The 25,008-nt window shown below is 27.1% G+C and overlaps 2 protein-coding genes across 6 annotated transcripts; both read left to right on the top strand.

Moving 5' to 3' along the window:
• The first annotated feature begins 10,873 nt into the window (after window positions 1-10,873).
• Window positions 10,874-15,401, top strand: LOC109801256 (ERBB-3 BINDING PROTEIN 1). Of its 4 annotated transcripts, none has more exons than XM_083073931.1 (7): window positions 10,874-11,515; window positions 11,967-12,018; window positions 13,374-13,910; window positions 14,004-14,147; window positions 14,240-14,375; window positions 14,540-14,689; window positions 14,813-15,401. In XM_083073931.1, the coding sequence occupies exons 5-7, from the start codon at window positions 14,341-14,343 to the stop codon at window positions 14,943-14,945; spliced, it is 318 nt and encodes a 105-aa protein (XP_082930057.1). In that variant the 5' UTR covers window positions 10,874-11,515; window positions 11,967-12,018; window positions 13,374-13,910; window positions 14,004-14,147; window positions 14,240-14,340; the 3' UTR covers window positions 14,946-15,401. The 4 variants fall into 4 exon arrangements, 2 of the variants coding, with proteins under 2 accessions (XP_082930057.1, XP_082930058.1); XR_014433603.1 differs by having other exon boundaries at window positions 10,883-11,515; window positions 14,892-15,401; XM_083073932.1 differs by having other exon boundaries at window positions 10,887-11,515; window positions 14,876-15,401.
• A 1,970-nt stretch (window positions 15,402-17,371) lies between these two features.
• On the top strand, window positions 17,372-22,477 carry LOC109807117 (uncharacterized). Of its 2 annotated transcripts, none has more exons than XM_020369643.3 (2): window positions 17,372-19,538; window positions 21,722-22,477. In XM_020369643.3, the coding sequence occupies exons 1-2, from the start codon at window positions 19,371-19,373 to the stop codon at window positions 22,232-22,234; spliced, it is 681 nt and encodes a 226-aa protein (XP_020225232.1). In that variant the 5' UTR covers window positions 17,372-19,370; the 3' UTR covers window positions 22,235-22,477. The 2 variants fall into 2 exon arrangements, 1 of the variants encoding a protein (XP_020225232.1); XR_014433599.1 differs by having other exon boundaries at window positions 19,393-20,693; window positions 21,722-21,859.
• The last annotated feature ends 2,531 nt before the right edge of the window (window positions 22,478-25,008 follow it).

Consider the following 25,008-nt stretch of genomic DNA (forward strand, 5'->3'; position numbering starts at 1 on the left):
AAGTTACACATGAAACGTTGCTCTGATACCACTAAAATGAAACGTCTAAAATATACATATTAATCCTAGTTTTATACGTTTATAGATAGTTTTATATATATATATATATATATATATATATATATATATATATTGAGAACACAATTAAGTAATAGGAGCAAATACATATAAATAACTTAAAAGGATCTTAAAATATTTACTAAGATATGTACATCATTTTAAACTACTCATATATCTTACATTATTATTTTTAACATTTACACACATATTATTCTACACGCATAACCTATTCTATATATATATCTTGTTATTTTACACGACTATTACAATAATATTTACATTGGTGGTGGTGGAAATAAGTTCACAATAGGATTTATATGATTTGCCGGTGGTAAAAAGAAAGTCACGATAATAGGTCCATCTATGGTGGTAGGGTTTTCTTGATCGGGGAAGAAAAAGAACGAAGACAGTGCGATGCCTTGGAATGTGACAGAGTTAGAAGTAGCATCTATTCCCCAATTACTCCCGGGGAAAACGGCAGTGATCACTCCTGTAAAAGGACCTGGGATAGCTGGGAGATCCATCTTTTTTTATAATATATTAAATTTTTCACAACAAGAAATAAGGAGTGAGAACACTTATTAAATAAATATATTAAATAAAGGACAAAATTATATATAGTAACATAAAAATTAAATAATAAAATTTGAATCATTTTAGTAGTGACTAGTCAGGATAAATGAACATTATTGTAATATCAACCAAATATCAACAGAATATTTTACCATGAATGATTACTCATTTAAATCCCCAAGGTCAAACCTCCAGCTATAAATAATTCAAACTTTATCTTCTATGGCCATAGAACAATATTTATTTTCATAAATCCATGCAAAATAACAACAAGACAATTTCAAGATATCACAATTATATTATAGTTAATTATAAATATATTAATAATAAATATTTACGTAAAAAGAATACATTAAGAGTACCAATAATAAAATAAATATGACAATCATTATAAAATAATTAATCAATATAAAATATGACTACCTTAGCAATTATTATAGATAAAAATAAACATAGGTTAAGCAAATAAATGAGGTTAGGGACACCTCACTAGATAAATGAATCAAGAAATTAACATAAATAAATAAACATAGTAATAAATAAAATTTAAAGAAACAAAGTTCTCCTCCCCCTTACCTTTAAGTCGTTTATTCTTGTTTTCTTTCTATCTTTCTCTAATGTTTCTCGAGCACCTCACTTTTTTTCTTTCACACAACATTCTTTTACCTCCTCCTATTTATAGGCTCCTTTGAGATTCGATTTTAATTGTAATCTTATCTTTACGCAGTAAAATTCCTTATCCCTGCACTCCATTTATTGTAAAACTTACATAAATTGGCCACTTGAGTTCTACTACAGTGAGGGAACTTTTATCTTTTCTAAATTTTAATTGATTTATAAAAATATAAGACTATATAGGATTCGAACCTAGTACCAAGCACTTAAAGTCCTTAAGCACAAGAGGTGAAACCACTGAACCATTTTATTTTATATGTCTATAATATCATGTAAATTTATAATAAGTTATTTGTCATATGCAATATTTATAATAAAATTAATTAGTACTCACACACACACACACACACACATATATATATATATATATATATATATATATATATATTAATCTTACTATATATAGATTTATTTATTTATTAATCTTACTGATCATAAAATTTTATAAAATAAAACACTATTTATTTATACTAATTAATTTAATTATTTATTTAATATATATATATATATGTAATTATATTAAATAGTTTGTTATGTAATTATAATATTATAAATATCTATAATATCATTGGATTTATATATATATATTTATATATATATATATATATTAATATTTAATAATTAAAATATTATTCTAAAAAAAATGATTTATAACTAATTCTAAAAATAATAATACAACCAATTTTATTTATTTTAAATAAGGTAATTGAAATTTAAAAGAAGTATTATTTTAAGAATATATATATATATATATATATATAATATTAATAATATTGTATTACAAATTTAAAATATTACATTAAGTCTAAAATAAGGATATATATATATATATATATATATATATATATATATATATATATTATATGAATTGACTTATTTAAAATTTGTCAACATCTAATCTATTAAATAAATATGTCAAAATTAAATTTTTAAAAAATTATTTATTGTAAAAGATTGAATTTAAATCTATAAAAAAGCTTGTTAAACATAATAAGTAGGTCTATTTATTTATACAATATAATAAAATATTTATACATATTACATCATTAACGATATTGACAATAAAATAGTATTAAAATAGGGATTGGATGTTTAGAATATGACAAATAAAAATATTTAATTTTTTTTATTTTAGATAAAATTATCCAAGTTCACAACATTAGTATACATGAGTGTACATAAATTGTACTTCTTCTGTTATTTATTATAAGAAAAAAACATGTTTCTTTTGTTCTTTTTTACTAAAATAATAAAAATAAAATAATTATTTTATTTTCTTTAATAAAAGAAAAATTTAATTACTTTAATTTATCTCATTTAATGATATTTTCTCTAAAATAACATATTCATTTAATTCATGATCTTTTACTTTCACTATTTTTTTTTACATTTATTATAAGGATAATTTTAAAAAATATTTTAGAATTATTAAAATTTAGTGCAAGTAACTAATTTTCTTAATATGCATAAATAATTTTTTTTCTTATATAGAGAACAAAGATAGTATATATATTTAAAAATATTCATTTATACAAATTTTATATATAATTTATATATTTAAATACAATATTTATTTATATATATAATTTATTATTATTTATAATAAAAAATTATCTGGCAAAATGTTATAAAATTATTAAAATTTAGTGTAATTAACTAATTTTTTTAATATACATAAATAGTTTTTTTTTTGTTATAACAGAGAATAGAATATATATATTTAAAAATATTCATTTATACAAGTTTTAACTACAATTTATATATTTAAATATAATATTATTTATATATACAATTTATTATAATTTTTTATTATATATAATAAATCTGTATCTCGTAAAATGTATATATATTAAAATACTAATATTTAAAAAGGTGTGATCCTATACATGAGTGTGCACTAGATATGAAAACAATCTATCTCATACAATTTGTCTCATTCTTTATTCTGTCGATGAAAATTTGTCACATCATTTAAATAGGCGAGTGTTTTTGCCTTTCCTCCTTTCTTGATTGATGGCAAACTCAATACCCTATCTTCTGCAGGCCATGTATGTAAAAAAAACAATATTTTCTGCAAGCAGGTTGTCTAAACATATTTTCAGGTTAAAGTAATAAAATTAATTAAAATAATAGCAAAAAATTGGATCTTTAAAAATAAAATAAAATATTTTTTTTATCAATAATGATGGAATCATGTCAGGGAGAACAAGAACTGATATATTGAAGGATTCAAGAAAAATGGGCTAGTCATTTAGTCATGAAAACTCTACGAGGATTGAGTCCATTTTTAGGTTATTAGTGGGTCTTGACCCGTCTTGGACTATAGGTTACTAACTAAAAGTCCAATACATCCCATAAATATGTTTATATACAGTCTCCTATCATATATTAGGTGTCATATTTTTTGTCTTTATATTATTTTGGGTCTAGTATGGTAATATTTTTGGGTCATAGGCTTTATTGGGTCTATTTTGGACTTAATGGGTCTTAGATATTTTAGTATCTAATATTGGACTTGTTTTGTTTCTTTTATTGTTTATTAATGTTTAGGATATGTAGGTCATTGTATTTCAGCCATTAGATTAAGTTTTAAGGAAAAAAAAATTAAATAGACATGTTTGTTTAAATTATATCACATTTAGGTTTAATTTATGATGCATTTAGTGCACATGTGCTATATTAAGGTGGGCTACACTTGATCCGCACCAAATAACATCTAAATCCAACCTAAATGAAACTTAATTTCGTGATTACACATGGTGATGTCATTGGTAAGACAAAATTTGAATTTCAAATTTTGACACCAATGCACCTAGTCACTATGTGACTCCACATTCATCTTTCCCTTTGCCTATAAATCAAGTTCTTCTCTTTCATTTGTATTCACTTTGCTTTGTATATACAGAGCATTATGCATTCTTGCAAATTCTCTCCCAACTTTAGTTCACGTAGAGCTTAAAACTTTAAGAATTTTGGAAATTCCTATTCTAGTTTCATTCACCTTTGTGAGCAATCACTCAAGTCCTTAGCTTGAATGTTTCTAACTCCGGAGGTTCAACACCTTCTCAAGATGTTCTTTAATCAATCTTGACAAAGGAGCTCAAAAAAAGATCAAAGAACATGGAACAACTCTTATTAGCAAACTATATTAAAATCTACTAAGAGTTATCTTCAAATGATATTCAAATTCTATATATAAAAATAAATAAATAAATTACACTCTAATTATTATTATACTAAATCATTTAATAAGAAAAATAGTCAAAATACTAACGCTACATAATTTTTTTAATGAAGCAAGAGTTTGATTCACTCTAACAAATTCTCAATGTAATATATCTCCTTATCATAGTAATTGTTTAGAATCCTCTGCAAGTTCTTGGTCACAAAAACGGTGTCGTCGTTGTCCATTACGAACCACCACACCTCCTTCAGCTCCAAACACAGCGTTTCAAACATGATATGCGAGATTTGGATGGCTACAAATTAACCTTGAGAGCCACTACACCTCTGTTTTCATGCTAATCACAGTTCTCCTAGTACCGTATCTTTATATAGCTTTCCCTCTGCTCCCACAGCTTTGCCAATGCTACAATTTTGAACAACATACAATTCTGTCTTCCCCTCTAGTGGACAGAAAAGACAGTTGAGAAAGGATGAGAGAGAAAAGAGACTCAAATTGAAAATGCAAAAGTGAAATACATGTACATTTTTAAATATTGTGGAAAATTTTGATTGATGGCATATCAAGTGTGTAACACCCTGATTTTCACATATTATATGAAGGCTCAAAGTTCAATAAAGGTGATTTAGTAGCTTAGAACGAGCCGTTTTCAAATTGGAACATGTCGTTCCAAATTACTAAAAAGACTTATTTTTGGTAGCCCAACACAGGTTGTTCCCAAAATGGAATGGGTTGTTCCAAACTACTAAAAAGGCCTATAACCCTAGTTGGGAACGGGCCGTTCTAGTTTAAGAACGGGTCGTTCTAGATGTGAATTTTACACATGACGAATAAGTCCAGAACGGGCCATTTAGGATCTGAAATGGGCCATTCTGGCCACTCTTGACGTCTATAAATAGCACGCTCTAGAACTCCCAAAAGCATATTTTTCACTTCTAACTTCTTAATTTTTTTCTACACTCTCTAAAAATTAAGGGGAACCCCAAAGGAGGAGACCAGCAAAATTCTGCTTTAGTTTTAGCTCCTGCTTATCGAGGTAAGGGGAGAATGAGAAACCTCGCTATAGGTGTGAGAATGTATGTTGGGTAGTGGGATTGGTCCCCAATCTTATGTTTGTTGTATGCTCATGTATGAGGGGTTTTTCCCAATTGCATCTGTTTCATCTCTGTTTCTCCTTGAATATGTTTTAATTGATGTAATTAGTATGTATGTATAAGTAGTGTTTGTGTTTGGATTATAATTGCAGACTTTGGTGTTCCTATGGGTTCCTTTGGGAAATCCTATAAGGGAATGCATTGGGGATTGTAAGAGGCAATTATATGAGTAAATTGTATGATTTTAAATGTTTATTATATGAATTAGAGTGTTCTATGGGTTCCTGAGAGAACTCTATGAGAAACAGGCAAAATAAGAATGTTTTCTGTTTTTCCTTCTGATTGTTCTGTTGTATTCCTTGTTGGATGAGATGTACGAATATGTGTTTAATTTCGCAAATAGACACGTTTTTTATATGAATTAAAGTGCTCTATAGAAACTATGTGAATATGATGAGATAATGTGAAAAGTGAATATGAGACATGAGATATGATGATAATGTTATATGATAACGAGACATGATAATATGATCTGAGAATACATACAGTCTTGATTTACATGCATCATTTGCATAAATGTTTTTAAGGGTATGATATGGAATACATCGCTAGGGAAGGCCCCTTGTGTAAAAGCTTGGGGATTAGTCCTTGGGGATAGCTCGATTTGGAAGTCCCAATCTCGCCCGTTGTGTGCATGGGATGTATCTTGTGCAGGCTTAGCTATCCCGACTACACCCTGGTAGTATGTCCTTCTAGTGAAAGTGCGCAGAGGGTGCGACCCGACATGTACTCCTAAACTACTCTCGTGTATTGCTAGCAGCAATACACCATGTGATATGTGTTACTGGCGCCACATACATGATAATATGTAGTCTGTGTCCATTGCATGTGCATTTTAATGTTATATATTAAAGTGATTTTTTTTATGTCTTTGATAAATGGAATGATTATTGTTAATCTATCTATGCTATGTACAAATATACATGTTTGTTTGTGTTTGACTATCGGGTGTGTATTCCTACACTATGAGTCAGAGTGAGATGTTTCTCACTCTCTTTTCTTTTGATTTGTTTTCCTGTGATTATTATACAGGTGATCATCAACATGAGGTTGAGGATGTTGGTGATGAAGCTCAGATTTCTATGTTAGATTTTGTTCTGATAGGACATGTGACATCAGGACGTAGATAGGACTAGATTAGGATGTTGTTCTTATTAAATTATTTTAGAAACTTTAGCATTATTTCTTTGTAATTTCTATTGATTAAGTTATTTGTTTAAGTCATGGATGTACACTACTAGAAAAATTAATATTTGTGACGAATTTTGTGACGGAAAAAATAGCATCGCTAATAGTGACGCATTTTGTGAGGGAATTTTAAGTTTTGTGACGGACTAAAATTTATTGACTTTTGTGACGGATTTTGTGACGGAATATATTCCGTCTCTAAAAATCCGTCACAAATTTCGTCACTGAATCAAAAAAAAAAATTTGTGACGGAAAAATTTTCGTCTCTAAAAATCCGTCACAAATTTCATCGCTAAATAAAAAAAGTGACGGATTTTGTGACGGAAAAAACTTTGTCTCTAAAAAATCCGTCACAAATTTCGTCACTAAAATAAAAAAATTTAGTGACGGATTGTTCCCTCTCAAAATTCCGTCATAGATAGGTTAAAATATTTTGTGAAAAATTTGTGACAAATTGTTCCCTCTCAAAATATTAAATTTTATTTATGAAACTTTTATATTTAAGAATTATGCATAATTAAAGAAAATATGTTAATTTTTTTTAAAAACAATAATAAAATTAAAAATATTTTATTTCATTAAAGGACTGAAAAAATTATGAAATTCATTTAATTAAATAAAAAATTGTCAATTTTGAACATAAGAAACTAAGACATTCATTAAAAATATTTATAAAAAAAACTTGTGAAATTAAAAAAAAAAAGAATATTAATTTAATTTTGACTTAATTACATTTTTGATCCCTCAAGTATTGTAATTGTGCAATTTTGATCCCTAAGATTTTAATTGGATAATTTTAGTCCCTAAAGGATGGTAATTGTGCAATTTTAGTCGTTTAATTTTTAATTGAACAATTATAGTCCCTCAAAAATCATAATTGTGCAATTTGAATCTCTCCCATTAAAAATTTAATAATTTTAAAATTTTAATATATATATAATAATAATTTAAAATTATACAATTATTTGCTTATTTAAGTTAACATATACTATAATTTTTATTAATGTAACAAATGATATATTTATTATTACTAAATAAATAAAATTTATATATTATTAATAATTTAATATTGCTAATAAATTAATATCAATAATATTTTTAGTATATTTATAGATAAATTGATAATTTGATAAATATAACTTAGTATATATTAATATACTTTTACAAAAATATAAATATAGTAGATAAGATATGTATATTTATATTTTTGTAAAAGTATATTAATATATAATAAGTTATATTTATCAAATTATTAGTTTATGTATAAATATACTAATAATATTATTGATATTAATTTATGATTAATATTATAAAAATATAATATATATATATATATATTATGTATTTATTAATAATAAATATATAACATTTGTGTGACACCCTCTACCCCACATACCATAACACAAATAACAAAAATTGAATAACATAATATTTTTCATAATTGAAATACCAAACATGTTTAATTCAAATCAAAACTCATGTATTTGTGGAATTAAATAGATATTCATACATGTCATGCAACAAGGAATACAACAGAACAATCAAAAAGCAAAATATAAACTTGCATAGTTTGTTTGTTTCTCTCAGGGTTCTCTTAAGAACCTACCTAGTACTCTAATCCATACAATAAACATCTTACTCATATAATTATCTCTTACAATTGCATTCCCTTATGGTGTGTTTGGATGAGAAATTTTACAAATTCAAGGAATTTTAAATTCTTGGTATTTGAATTACTTTGATTTCAATTTCTATCATTCTTAAAATATTTTGTTTGGATAATTAAGTCAATTCAAATATCTCAAATTTTAAATTATTAGGTTAGATATGATAATTTGATTCTATCATGATAAAATTAATTTTAAAAATATATTTATATGTTGAGATTTTTAAAATAAATTTTATAAAAATAAATATTAGCTAATTTTTAAATATTTAATAATTTTAAAAATTAATATAAGATAATATTTAATAATTTTAAAAATATTTTTGAATATCTAATAATTAAAAGAATGAAAAGAAAAGATAAAATATATAGGTGAAATAAGAAAAACAAATATGAGAAATTTCAAATTCTCATATTTTTGCGAGAATTTGAAATTATACTATTTTAAGGAATTTTACAAATGTTCCAGTGTGAGAACGGCCCGTTCTGGGCTACTTAAAAATCAAAATATTATAAAAATTAATTTTTATAAATATTCATTATTAAAATACTAATAATTATTAAAAACCTTTAAAACATTCTATAAAAGTCATTAAAATAACTATAAGAAGATAATGTCCACAAATATAAAATAAATAATAATTAACTAATTTAGTTATTTATTGAAAAATGTCTTTCTAATTTCATAATTTTTAATTTTAAAATTTAAATTTTTAGTTAAAAATTAAAAATTTCTTATTTTTTGTTAATAAAATAATATCCTTTAATTTATTAATTTTTATGCTTAAAAGCAAACTTATAAATTAATCTAATTTAGATTTATGAAAGAAATAAGCACAACCTAAATACATATTATAGTAAAAACTTTAGTTGACCTATTTAATTTTAAATATATTTGATTACTTTGTACTTTATTAATTTTTGTATGTGGGTGGAGTAAATTACATTATTTTTAAAAAATATTGTGTTTTTTGTTATATATTTATGTTAAGATAATTCTATAAGATATAGTTTAGATATACTAGTTTATCCTCTCCTAATTTCTAGTTTAGTTTCCTTAGTACTTGAATCTGAATGATTTTCATGCTATTGAACTGATGGACACAATAAAATAAATAGGCATAAAACATAATCAATCCCTAAAGTTTAGGGATTTAGATAAAACTTACTAAGGAAACTAAACCAGAAATTAGGAGAGAATAAACTAGTATATCTAAACTATATCTTATTGAATTATCTTAATTAAAATATATTTTTGAATTTTAGTTAATTCATTATCATTCACTCACTTTATTAAAAAGTGATAAAATTTAATTAATTTTTAATTAATTTAATAAAATAAAAACTTTAAAATAAATATCTAAAATCTGTAACAATTTCTTAAATACAATTTCTTTTGATTATGAAAGATAGTAAATAAAATTTAAAATCTGTATGAGTTTGTTTGATAAAAATGTTTAATTAATTTTAATATATAATAATTTTAATATCAAAATATTTACCTAGATTTGAGTTATGATTTTTATAATCTTTTGATTTAATATTGGATTTTATTTATTATAAAACATAATAAATAAAATCTAAAATCTTTAGCAATTTTTTTGATACAAATCTGTAATTAATTTTAATATATAATAAATTTAATATCAGAAAATTTATTACAATTTTAATTATGATTTATATAATATTTTGATTTAATATTAAATTTCTTTTGATTATAATATTTTAATGTATTTTATTTGATATATCAGTTAGCATATTTTATTATATTTTTATTTTAATTTATTATAAAATAATTAGAATATTTAATTTAACATTATGAAAAATAACCATTATAAGATTTAATTTATTTAATTTCATTATTTATTATAATACTTTTTAGTCACTGTATTGACCAAAAAATTATTTTTTTTAAAAATATATTTCAAAATTTTAATTAATTCATTATCATTCACTCACTTTATTAAAAAGCAATAAAATATAATTAATTTTTAATTAATTTAATAAAATAAAAACTTTAAAATATATGTCTAAAATCTGTAATAATTTCTTAAATACAAATATTTTATTAATTTTAATATATATTAAATTTAATATTAGAAAATTTATTATGATTTAATAATAACATGTTTGATTCAAATTAAATTTTAAAATAAATAAATATTTTTATATTTATTTATTTTAAATAAACTGAGCAGAAACTAAAATTAAAAATAATACTCATAAAGAATTAATTTATTTTTATTTTTATAACTTAGTTTTGTGATACACAAATTTATTTTTATAACTTAATTTAATTTATTCATTAAAAATTATGATTCCCACCTTTTTGTTTTTAATTTTTTTTCATTTCCCCCGTTTTTTTTATCAATACATTCATTTTTCCCTGACCCTTTTCGAAATCGCGCGTAACCCTATTTTTCCCTTTCTCCCTTTTGTTCTCTTCTCCACTTTCTCCACTTTCGTTATCTTCTCCCTAACCTTTATTTTTCCCTCTCCTCCTTCCCCCCGGCCCCCTCGCCCTCCTCGGCTTCGGCACCGGCACCACCGCCCGCCTCCTTCTCAATCTTCACCCGTCGCCGTCCTCCACGCCTGGGAGCTCGACCCCGCCGTCCACCCACAGTCCTATCACCGGCAACCCTTGTGTTCTTTCTTAGTTCATGTGTGCGCCTTTCACTCTCCCACCAGCAGCCCTCAACGACGGCCCTCGTGAAGTGTCACCGGAAGCCCTCGACGATGGAAGCTCTGAACATTGTGCTCTAAACATTGTGCTCTGAATGTTGTGCTCTGAATGTTGCGTTCATTTTTTCCCCTAATCTCTCAACCTGCTCATTGAAAAACCCTAATGTTTCATTCATTTTTCTCCCTAATGGCGTAAGCCCTAATATTCATCTGTCACGTCTTGAGTTCATTTATTCTCATATTCTTTCCCTCCGTAAACTGCAGGTGGTGCGTGGTTTGATATTAGGAATAACATTGGCTGCCAAGTCCCGAGGAATTAAGATAAGCATTAAGGTAAGCATTGTTGCTGATAAGGACACATGGTTGCTGTCCAATTCAACTTGCCCTCTCTGTAGAGGAACTCTCTATTCACCAGGCTTTGCCTTTGAGAACTCAACTTTTGACCTTGAAAGTCAATGTGATAAGTGCTAATTACCTGTTCCTTAATTACCTTTTACAAAGAGATAACAGGCAGATATATGAGTATCCATTCATTGAAATATTTCTCAGTCCATCACAAATATGGTGTTCCTTAATTATCTGTTCATTACAGTCTCATTATTTCACTGTCTAAATTGTTGCAGCAAACAAGTTATATAAAATTTTCTTTTAATGGAACGATTGATCAGAAAGCATATATTCTACAACAATAATATGGTTTTTTTATTTTTATGTTAATCTATTCAGTGACTACCACCCTATGTAAATCTTTTTTGTGATTTGAGACTTGTGTTCTTTTTTACAGGTAGCTAACCAAAGAAGGAAATATTACCAAGTACAATGTGAAGGTCTTGACTGTAAGTTTTTTTTTGTTCTCCTCAAGTCTAGATGGCACCTTGAGAATCCTTGTTTAGGCAAATTGACATCTACTACCGATTATGATTATTTGAATTTTGAACTCCTCTCAAACTAATATGTTAAATGAATCTATACATAGGTAGTAAATCTAATAATCTACCATTAATTCAATGGAAAAAATATCAATATTTTTGTTGCAGCTACAATTCTGGGTTGTTATTGCAGTAAAATGCATCCATTATGACATTTATCAGCATCTTAATGATTTGGTCTCGTTTCACCTCTGAAATATATAGGGGTTCCTGTCTTCAACACAAAATACAAAAATATTACCTAAATCTAAATCATATATATATATATATATATATATATTTAATTACTTGGTTTATATTATATTATATATATTTCCCTAAGTCCTTTATCCTCATCGCTACGAAGCTTCTTTTTTCCATTCAATAATGTAACTTAACAGCCCATTGCTACTATTATAATGAAACTTTCAAAGGTGTGTTTGGTTTATCTTCTAAGATAAGACTGCATTATTATGAGCTTCGTCTTTACTATATTTTTATTTCTACAATACCATGGGACTCACTAATAAACTAATCAAACATTTGTTTTCTAACATCCCATTGGCGTTTTTGAAAACCATTAGTGCAGGTTGGTTTAAAAACCCATTAACTTTATGGCTTTAATTAGAATATTGAGTTTCAATTTCGGTTTGTCCCATCTTGTTAATTTGCATAAAGGTAAGATCTAAAGGTAGTAATGGTGACTTTTAGATTTTGTGAGCTACGTAACTAATGGTTGTTTGGGCTTTGGACTGCTCCATGGGCTTTTGTCAAAGTGGTCAAGCCAATTTTCTTGGTTCTATAAATAATAATTTTTTTTGCCTAATAATAAATAAATAAATAAATAAAAAGAAGTATATGATAAAAAAAGACCCTTTATATTTTGAGAAGGCTTTGTATTTGATGAATAATTAGTCTAGCTTTTGTTTGGATGATTGATTTGAATGATGATTTTCAAAAAAGACAATTTTTATTAAATAAAAAGAGTTTAATACATTACCTAATTCTATTCAGTTTTGTTTCAGTGGAATGAAATCAATTATCTAGTTCATTTACTTTCATTTTTATAAATAATTATATAAACTAAATATGTTGTAAATCTGCTATATAAGTAATCTGCTATAGTAAATATGCTATATAGACTAAGTAATTATCTTTAAACTTTCGTGTGTTCATAAATATCCTTTTTGTGTATAATATTCTTATAGTTCTTTCCTGATTTCATTTTAGAATTTTCTTAGTGGAAACATTATTTAATCAGTTTGGTGATGGCTTGGATGAAGCTATTCCAGCTACTGCTAGGTCTCAAACATGTGAAGCTGGTGGTGGCATGTTGGAGCAGCCTTTTGCTGCAGGAGGAACCACAACTCAGCTGGAGTTGGATGCAACATGTGCAACTGATGCTAGAAAGTTGGAGCAGCCTTGTGTTGTCGGTAAAGGATCAAATGTGCAGTTGGAGTTGGCAAAGGCAAACTTTAGTGTGCCTAAAGCAATAAATTCTGAGCAGCTTGGTCACGGGTTTATTTCCATCCTAAATTACCGTAATTCTTAACTCCCCCTTGTTTTTTCTCTTCACCACCTTTATTTATATCTTGTTCTTTCACTTTTCTCTTCTATATACATAACTTTCTTTTCTTTCTGCCACATATAAACCTCCATTATCTCTATATTCTTCCTAGAAATCACAGTGATAATGGTGGCTACAGACCCAGTTAGAAATAAAGAGTGGGCTATTTGATTTGAAACTTACTGCCCTAGATCAACACTGTAAGACTATATTGGTTAATGATACTGTCAAGGTTTTGGAGGGTCCATCTAAGGTCTGTTATCTCTGAATGAGCAGGTTTTTCTTTGTGGTATATTTGGAATCTTCATGCTTCACATGATATCTTATCTATTATGTCATTTTGCAGGGTAAACAAGGAATTGTCAAGCACATTTATAGAGGGATTGTCTTTTTATATGATGGAAATGAGGAAGAACATGGAGGTTATTTCACTTGTAAATCTAATGTGTGTGAGAAGGTCAAGCTTGCTGTTGGTGATTGTAGTGGAAAGGTTTGAAATCCTTTATAATATCCTGCTCTGTTATAAAGTGTTTGACGACTTCAGTTGATTTTTTGATGTTTTTCATTCTGCTCCATGGCCAGGATAGTGAACCGGGTCCTTTAATCTTCGAAGACCAACCATCATCACCAAGATCTCCCCTGTCACCCAAAAAACCATGGCAAGCAAGAGAAAATAATCGTGAATGTCTGTAAACATACACGATTCCTATATTAGAGAGTAAGGTTTTATTATTTATATATGAAGGAGCATTATTTGTGAATTGTGATACTTTTTTAACATACATGTTCATATATGCATACGGAATTGTTGTTTTGTTTATTTATTTATTTTTAATATTTTTGGATTATAGCTTATAGAGTTTGTTTTATGTGTGTGTACAGACAAACTGGAAATGTGTACAAGAACGTGAAGAGGAAGATTGAGAGAGGTGTTACTTTCGCAACTTGCTTATCTGTAAACAATGTGGTCTGCCATTTCTCTCCACTAGCCAGTGACAAGACAGTGTTGGAAGAAGGTGATATATTGAAAATGTAATATTTTTTAGCATGATTTTTTTTTCTTAGTAGGAATTTTGTTATGAGTGATGGGGGAATGAAATTTGTGTTTTTCGCTATTACTGGGAAGTTGATGGTAGTTTCTTTGGTTGTTTGTAGTGATTTGGCTTGTCATATAGATGGTTTCATATCGTGGCTGTGGCTCACACTCATGTTCTTCAGGAAGGTCCTGTCACAGGAAGGGCAACTGATGTTATTGCTACTGCAAATACTGCTGCTGAGGTGGCCTTGAGGCTTGTTAGGCCGGGAAAAAAGGTAATCAATTTTAAGAATTTTTTCCCCTGTATTTGAATTTTTGTATGATTTGATTTGGAACATGTTGCCTCTATTAATTGTATGTTTGGTAGATAGGTATAAGGTCATCACTATATAAGCAATCTAGCTTAGTAAAATTAGGTTGCTTCATGTGTATTGTTTGAAGGGGTTTCTTTGCCTAAATGTGTGCCTTGTGGATTTTGATCTCTAAATGATGAAAAGTATCATGGCTATGGATATACTCCAATGAAGCTTTATTGTCATAGTTACACTGATAGAGGTCATTCATTATTTTTCATGTGTTGTCTTGCCGATTAAGCACATCATTAATCTTGGAAACTCCTCTTGATGTCTGTATTGTTCTTTTATCTTCATTTTAAATGATATCATGCATTTTCATAAAAAAGACTTGATATTTTTGTTTTGATTGAAATTGTTTCAATAATAGGCTCTGGTAATCGATTACAAGAAATGGGTAATCGATTACCAAAAAACCTTTTAATAAGTAAATTTCGAACATATGATTTTTATTGTCTGGTAATCGATTACATGTATAGGTAATCGATTACCAGACTCTTAAAACAATAGTTTCCTCAAATTTAGTCATCAAACAGTTAGCGAGGGATTCATCCCAGTTAGTGACGGATAAAATCCGTCGCAAATTGTGACGGAATTCTAGCGTCGCAAATTGTGACGGATTCTAGTCAATTATAGGCATCACAGTTTGTGAGGGATTCGTTCATCACAATTTGTGAGGGATTTTGTGTCATCACAATTTGTGACGGACTCACATACCTCTCAATCCCTCTCAAATTGCGAGGGATTTAATCCCTCACAAATTGCGAGGGATTTAATCTCTCACAAATTGCGACGGATTTTTATTAATTTCTAAACATTTATTGTTAGAAATTAGTGACGGAAATTATATTGTTTGTGATGCCTTAATTCCGTCACTAATTGTGACGGAGAAAATAATCTGTCACTAAATATTTTGTGACGCCAAATTTTGTGACGGAATCATTTCCGTCACAAATTCCGTCACTAATTTATTTGTGACGGATTTTATGAAGATTAGTGACGGATTTGTTCCCTCTCTAATTTTAATTTTTCTAATAGTGGTAGTACTCTCTATCTAAACACATTTAGTATTTTAATTATCAAAGATTGTGTTATTCAAATTTTATTATTTATGTCTTATGGTATGTGGGGTAGAAGGTGTCATAAAGTGGGTCTGTTGACTTTTATATTACATCAACTTTCCTTCTAAATAAAATATTCCTTTTTTTTTTCATCTCTCATAATTCATATGTACCTCTTGATATGTATAATGGATATTTATTAGTTTGTTAGTATAACTATTATAATTTGTTAAAATAGAAATTAATTATTTAAAATATATCAAATAAAATATACAAAATATTTATAATTTTTTAAATAAAATTATTTTCTTTCATCATAATAAGTTAATGTATGTACTTATTAGTTGTTCTTCTAATAAAAAATGATTCATTATTTTTTCTTTTATGACATTTTACATATGTGTTTTTGATATTACTTCATATACAACCAATATTTTTTTTATAAATAATATACAATTATAAATTCATGTTCCACTTGTGTCATGTGGGTAAAATCTCTAAAAAAAATAACAATTAAGTAAATTCTAGGCATGTAGTATATTATTATCTTCTAAAAATAAAATTGTATTCGATAATTTTTAAAATTTTAATTTTAATAATAAAATAAAATATTTTATAACATAAATTAAAATAGAACTTGTAAATATGTTTAAAAATAGATTTATTAACTTATTTATAAGTATTAGACTATTTTCTATTGTCGATAATTTATTAATCTTTTTAACGTCATTACTTTAAAAATAAACTTTCAAATAGATTAATAAATTAAAACAGACTTTTAAAAAATTCAAGTCAAAATTATATAAAAAAAATAGATAACAAATTAGAATTAAACTTTAATTTTATAAAATAAATTTAATATAAATATATATATATATATATATATATATATATATATATATATCAAATCTAGTTTAACCTAATTTATTTCCATTCTTACTTACAATGATTTTATTCAAATTAAATAGTTATCTTTATTGAAAGTAGTCTATATAAAAAAAATCATAAAACACATAAATAATATAAAAAATTAAAATAATTACTTTTCTATTTATAATGACAATTGTTTATAATTTTTGACAAGTAATAAAATGGATAGTAAAATATTATTTTCATGAGAAAAACGTTCTCAATAAAAAAGTATATAAAAATTCTTTCATTCAAAAAAAAAAAAAAAATATATATATATATATATATATATATATATATATTAATTTTAAACTAAATTAAAAAAGAAGATAAATTGATAGAGATAATATAGTTTTAGAAATATCCCTAAAGATACGTTTAGTCCATAAAAAAACTCTCGTTAAAGATAGTTATACTAAAATATATTTATATTTAAATACAAAAGGAGAATACTTTATTTATATAAAACTATTTTTTTGTCTCCACTCTTTTTTTAATATCATTTTATTCTTAAATAACACAAAATAATATTTATTTCTTCTTCACTTATTTGACATCGTTTTTCTTCTCGTCTATAAACACTCACCAGAGGTTACGTACACTCTCATAAATTAGTTACCTAAAACTATTCACCAAATTAACCATTCAGTACGTACTTCTTAACCTCATTATTATTTAATTTTTTTAAATAAAATACATAGAAATAGAAAGTGTCTCTTTTTAATTAATATATATAAAAGGGACATATTGGACGAGAGTATTATGTCTTAAAATTATAAATAAAAAATTAATAATTGATATTTAAATTTAATTTTAAACATTCTACTTTTGAGATGATTATTATTGTGTGATTCACTACTACGAACAACACTCATCACTTATCCCACTACCACACTAATACCCTTATCGTTGCTATATATCACGATCAAAGAGAGGGGAGTTGATATCGAATAGAAGTCATTTGAGTTAATCGATGGTATTTTAAGATTGTAATAGATTATTTCATAGTTGTTAAAATCGGATCCAACTGATCAATTCATCTGGTTGAACTCTCTTGATATTTAGTCCAAATTAAAACACTAAAGAATCATCTCATAGAAAAATGTTACTAAACCGCTAAAATTATATTTAAATTTTGTAAATCAATCACAATACCTGTTTCGGTTAGTGACAATCAGTACCTTAAAAATATACGAAGAGATTAAAAAATATGTACGCTACTTATTTATATTTTTTATTTTGCTAATAACTTCTAAAAAATTGTTACATTAAAGTTGATTAAAATTATATTACATTTTAAAAATTATTTTATTCTTATCAGTTTAATTACATTTTAACTGCAATTAAATAGTTGAAATTTGAATGATGATGTTGTTAATTCAATGATTGGTGTAAGTAACCATTTCCTCTCTAAAAATCGATTAGTTACTGTATAAGTAACTGTTCTTATAATTAAAAATATTTCGAGACCATGTGTGTCTTGTGTTGAGTTCTCAAATGATTAGATGATTAAAGTAAAAACTTAGTATTAATGTTCTTAAATATAGATCTTGTTTAATATTTTTCCATAAATATTTACAGAAGAAAAAAAATAAATTAAATTTTTACAATAAATTAAAATCAAATTATAGATCTTAACTTTTGAAAAATTAAATCTATACAATTTAAATGTATAAGTTAATTTTTCTTTGTTCAATTTATTTTTTGTTTTTTGTTTTTTTTTCCTAAAAGTATCATCAAAATAAAACAATAATGTAGCATAGTAAAATCTACTAAAAATACTTTTTTGCTGTTGGATTAAGAACTTTATTTTAAGTGCATAAACAGAGATGCTAGCTTCATACAATTTCTTATTAAGTAAGAAAAGAAGAAAAAAAATGACATGATCATTGACTCACATCGTGACATCACAGTATTACGTGAAACTTGTTCCTCATTCCTGTCACCTCTGTCCACACGAAACAGTAAAACACAACGGTAGAGCTTACTGCAAAATAGCAATTAATTAACATATATTGTGTATAATTTTTTTTGTCAACGCCAAGTGTACGTATCCGAATGAAATTAAACTTCTATTTGTACCAAAAGTGTTTCTTTATTCTAAAAAAAATTCTTTCTGAAATTCGATTACATATATGTTTAGCGCGGGCACGCTTCTCTCCGTTGATTAAAAACGCGTGATTCCGTACAAAGTACATTGGTTGTGAGAGAATATGTCTTAAGAATCCATTAAGGCATTTCTCTCTTCCTATTTAAACAAATAATGTTATAATATTACACTCATACTAGAGAGCATTGTTCACTTAATTGAGGTGTGAATTAGAGGGATTATATATTGAGAAGGTGAAATAGAGATGGAGTGGAGAAATTACTATATGGATGTGATGTTTGTGCCATTAGGGTTAGTAATGATCATAGCATATCATATTTGGTTATGGCATAAGACTCGGACACAGCCCTTCACCACAACCTTCGGAAGACATGCTCATGGTTGTCGATTATGGGTTCCTACCATGACCAAGGTACATATATCGATAATTTTATCTATTCTTCCAGATCTAGTTGCATTAATTTTTTTTAAGTGACCATGTTACAAATGTGAAGTAAAATTAGGGTTGGGTGCTTTGGTTTCTGATTATTTTATTGAATTTTTTAATTAGACTATTAAATTTAAAAAAATTATAATTGAATCCTTTTTTTTATATATTTTTTTAGAATTTAGTCTTAGAATTAAATATTTATTTCAATATCCATGAAATTTAATATAATATTACTATTATTCCACATCCTTATCAATTTTTATTCCTTATCCATAAAATTTTTTCATAATAATTAATAGTAAGAAATTTTAATTGGTAAAAATTAAAATTTGATACACACGAATAGTAACATGAAATAGTATTAAATTTAACTTTCAATCTAAAAATAAGGATATAAAAAATAGGCTAAAAACCTAATTTAGTCTCACTTTAATTTTTTGTCTCAATTTGGTCCCTAATAAATTAAATTGTTGCAATGTCGGACTTTTGTCCAAATTATTTAAACGGAGTTAACTGTTGGTCACGTGGATGCCACGTGGATGCCACGTGGATGCATAGGTGGATGCCAAATTTTTTTAATGCATTTGGAACTAGAACGACCCATTCTGGTTGCACTCTTGGTGTGTTAATTTTGCACCTAGAACGGGTTGTTCTAGGTCCAAAATTAACACACAAAAAGTGCAACCAGAACGGGCCGTTCTGGTTTCTGAACGGGCTATTCTGGTTCAGAATGTCAAACACAAATGGTCGATGATTATAGTTTACGGTTGTGAATCGTGCAAGGAAAAAGACCCAAGGTACATAACATTTCAAACACTGGATTTGGTAATATTGTCAATGGAGATTGATAACTTCAATTGCTAAACATTTGGGCTATAAAGTGTATCATTAAGGACAATGCAGTGTATCACTAAGGACAATGATAGCAAGTTTTATTTCATTGTTAGTCAAACTATAGTGAAACACTTACTACCAAATTGACACTATACAGTCAAGGATGAAACGACATGGTGTTTCCCCTTGAAGTCATTGACCGATGTACCCCAACAACAACAACTTGTTCTTGAGGAAGTACAACCTGAAGTAAAGGAAGATGATACATAGGACAAACATTTCACCACACAACCACATGTACAGGTAGATAATGCTGATATCCTATCAGCCATTCAGTGTTATATGGTGGATAAGATGTATTATTGACACCTTCAGCGTTATTCAAATGATTTCCCTTCTCAGTAATTTCTTTGAACTTTTTTAGTATTGCTATGTTATGTTATGAATTTTCATTTTTAGTCTCTAAACCATATTTCTGTCTTTGAATTTATGATATATTATGAATTTTTATTTTCAATTTTTGAATCACACTGCGGCATTTTGTTGAACGTACGTATGTGGTTGGCATTTTGGAACGATCCGTTCTGAATCTAGAACGGTCCGTTCTAAAACCAGAACGGCCCGTTCTAGATTCAGAACGGTCCGTTCTGCTGCACTCGTAGTGTGTTAATTTCGCATATGGAATGGTCCGTTCCAAATTCAAAATTAACACACAACATGTGCAACCAGAACGTGTCGTTCTGGTTCCAGATGCATTAAAGAAATTTGGCATCCACCTATGCATCTACGTGGCATCCACGTGACCAACAGTTAACTCTGTTTAAATAATTTGGACGGAAGTCCGACACTGCAACAATTTAATTTATTAGGGACTAAATTGAGACAAAAACTTAAAGTGGGACTAAATTGAAATAAACAATTATCATAAGGGACTGAATTAGGTTTTTAGGCTAAAAAATATGATGCCAAATTTCACGGATTGTAAATGAATCTTAATCTCACAATTGACTAAATTAGAAATATCCACATACATGCATCCATACACAAACACACACATATATATATATATATAACATTATTTTTAGTTTAAAGATCTAATTAAATTTTTTTAAAATGTTTCATAACAAAATGATGTGTTAAATCTAAAATTATTAATTAACCCTTCTTAAAAAATCTGTCCAACATACATGCTTAATTATGTTTCTTTCATTTAAAAGGTTGAATGTTATAGTTTAAGAAATTCAAATTTAATTTACTTCGACCAACAAATAAAATTAACGATTTTCTATGGATTCAGAACTGCTTACCAAATAAAAACTTTATGATTGCAGGATATTGACAAAAAGAACTTGGTAGCGGTTCAATCTCTTAGAAACCTAATCATGGGATCAACCCTTATGGCCACATCAGCAATTCTCATGTGTGCAGGTCTAGGAGCAGTCATAAGCAGCACTTACAGTGTTAAAACACCAATCAATGATACAATTTTTGGGGCACATGGGAAATTCATGGTGGGACTGAAATATGCAATACTTCTTACTATGTTCTCATTCTCTTTTCTATGTCACACTTTCTCTAACGGTTTTCTCAATCAAGTGAATATCCTAATTTCCACTCCACAACATGTCAATTCTTTGGTGACCTCTGAATATGTAACTCAACTTTTGGTAAAGGCCATCTTATTGAATTCAGTGGGTAACAGGCTCTTCTATTCAGCACTTTCCCTTATACTTTGGATCTTTGGACCTGTGCTAGCTTTCTTCTCTTCAATGGCAATGGTACTTATATTATACAACCTCGATTTTCTGGTTGGAAATAACAACACCGGCATTGCGGAGCCCTAGATGATTTTGTCTCCAATTAAGTTTGAGACTAAAACGTTTAGCCAAATCAATAGGTTGACTTAATGATAAAGATATATCATAGAAATCTCCGAAAAGAAACATGTTTGCTTTTACATCTATTGTTGGTTCACAATTAGAATATTCTTCATAATGTACATGCCCCATCCGAATTTGTATGTGCCATATTATGTTTTGTATGTGCCATATTATGTTTAAATAACACTGTTGACTTCTTCCTCTCAAGCATGCATTTGCCTATACCGGATGGTAAATAAAAGAAGTCTATCAAGATCCCATTTCAATTCTGTTTTTTTTTATTTTTATTCCTAGCTAACTGAACTTTCAATTTGGAATAAATTTTCCTTTCTTATTTAATGAAATGGAGCTGTTGTCACGTATTTTACTAAAGATGATGGAATAATACTAAAAACATGTTTAGATACAAGTTTTTAAGAGTTTTTTTTTTTTTTTTTTATAAAAAAAATATTTTTATATTTTCAATAAAAAAAAAACTCTAAAACCCTTTTAAATCATATTCAAACATGCTCTATTTTGTCCATTTCCAATATTTTGGGATCGCACTTTGGACATTACTATGTTGTATACGCTTCCCTACTGAGAGGGAATTTGTTTGGAATAATTAATCCAGCTTCTAATTCCCTTGTCCCAGGGAGAAATTGTTAAATAAAGGATGTTTGCCTTCAAATTGTCTGTAGGCAAATCAGAGGTGGGAAAGAAGCATGGTTGAAGATGATTTATTTTAAAAAATATATAAAATTAATTCTTTTTACGTGATGTCATAGGCCTAATGTTCTTTTATCTTATTAGAAAAATTTAATAAGCATTTTATCTTTTAAAAAAATTATTTTAATCTTTTAATTGGGCTTTGCTGTTTTTATTTAAATAAATGTAATGGAAGAAGTTTTACATTTCGAATCAATAAAAAAAATAATTCAAGATTGTTTTTCAAAATAAAAAAGATCATTTGTTCAAAATGACAACATTCAAGAATCTAAACGAATTTTCAAATTAGATAAAAGGCCAAAGTATATTTTAACCATGTTACTTAAATAAATATTGATATACTTGGGATTAATGGCATTCCTAAGGTGGGTTGGAACAAGTTTACGTACCTATGTCTCTACTCTGTCCAAATTTTTTATAGGTTAATTTTGTGATTTTGAATCCAACTCAATCAAGATGTACAAGATTTTGAGATAAATCGGTTCAGGAGACTTTTTGACTAAATATATAACTTTAATGTTATATATGTTAAATTGTAAAATTAAAGAAATTAATATAAATTACAATTAAGATATATATTTTAAGATAAATCATGACAATACTAATATTATATCATATTAGTCAAAACACTGTTTATTAAGTGGAGAAGTTGTTCTATTAATATATAATAGCTATTTAAAAACTATACTTGTTAAAAGAATACTAATATTAAACGATAGATCAAATGGGAATGATCCATATTAAAATTTGCAGTATCTTCAAAATACATCAAATTTAATTCTTAAATTCAAACTCATCAAAAGTCATCCTTTAATTCTGACTGAATTGGTGGGATGAAACAGGTCATAAATGTACCCCTATTTAGGACACTATGTAATACTTAACTTGTCAAATTAACACTTTTAATGTACAGTCAGTTTTGAATTATCTTAATAATGTAATGCGAATGTCTTCTTTCTATTTTCTTCAATTTAGATACTAAAGTAAAATTGCCTTACATGAACTAAAGGTTTATTTGGATGCACGTCACACAAGATAGACGTGGATCAGGTGAAAGATACTAATACTGACTTTTACATTTGTTTAATTATTTGGACGTGAAAATGTGTTAAAACACGTGTTAAGAATTATTCAAAAGGCCTAGAAAAAACAATCATGTATACGTAAATTCATATTCATCCTTTTATTTGAAAGTTTTGAGATTTTTTTTGCATCGTAACAATTTTTTTTATTTAAAAAAATTGTTATGAAATTAGAGCACACATACTTAGCAAAGTCCTTCTCTCCATTCAGTCAGGTCTTTCATTAAAATACAGCACATTATTCGGTACATAGTGTCTTAAAAGAAGCCGTTAAAATATGTCACTTTATATACGTACGTTTACCCTCATATATATATAGTTGCATATAAATAAATAAATATATATATATATATATATATATATATATATATATATAACATATCAAGTGAGAGAGAATTTATTATGAGAGATGAGGTGGTTAAAATATAACCTTTAGATTAATTAAGTGAGAAAAAATTTAGGGTTTAATCAAGTGAGAAGAAATTAATCTAAGGGTTATATTTTAACCCTCTCATCTGTCATCCTCTCACTTGATTAAACCCCAAATTTCTTTCACTTGATTAATTTAAGGGTTATATTTTAACCCTCTCATTTCTCATAATAAATTCTCTCTCACTTGATATACTTCATATATATATATATATATATATATATATATATAAAAGAAAGCATTGTGCACTTAATTAAGGCGAAGATAATAGAGATAACCAGAAGCAGGCGAAGGAGATGGAGTGGAGAAATTACTGTATGGATGTGATGTTTGTGCCATTAGGGTTAGTAATAGCATATCATGTTTGGTGATGGCATATAAGACTCAGATACAGCCCTTCACCACAACCTTTGGAAGACATGCTCACGGTTGTCGATTTGGGATCCTACCATGATCATATGGTACATATATATATAGATAATTTTAATCTCATACCTGCATGAATAATAATTTTAATC

This window comes from Cajanus cajan, chromosome 1 (assembly GCF_000230855.2).
Source record: "Cajanus cajan strain Asha chromosome 1, NIPB_CcT2T_4, whole genome shotgun sequence".
NCBI classification, from domain to species: domain Eukaryota; kingdom Viridiplantae; phylum Streptophyta; class Magnoliopsida; order Fabales; family Fabaceae; genus Cajanus; species Cajanus cajan.

Coding starts and splice junctions, on each gene's coding strand:
- LOC109801256 (XM_083073931.1), top strand. CDS start 14,341: ATGTCTGTAAACATACACGATTCCTATATTAGAGA. Junction 14,376..14,539: donor CACGATTCCTATATTAGAGA/GTAAGGTTTTAT, acceptor GTGTGTGTACAG/ACAAACTGGAAATGTGTACA. Junction 14,690..14,812: donor GAAGGTGATATATTGAAAAT/GTAATATTTTTT, acceptor GGTTGTTTGTAG/TGATTTGGCTTGTCATATAG.
- LOC109807117 (XM_020369643.3), top strand. CDS start 19,371: ATGGAGTGGAGAAATTACTATATGGATGTGATGTTTGTGCCATTAGGG. Junction 19,539..21,721: donor GGGTTCCTACCATGACCAAG/GTACATATATCG, acceptor TTATGATTGCAG/GATATTGACAAAAAGAACTT.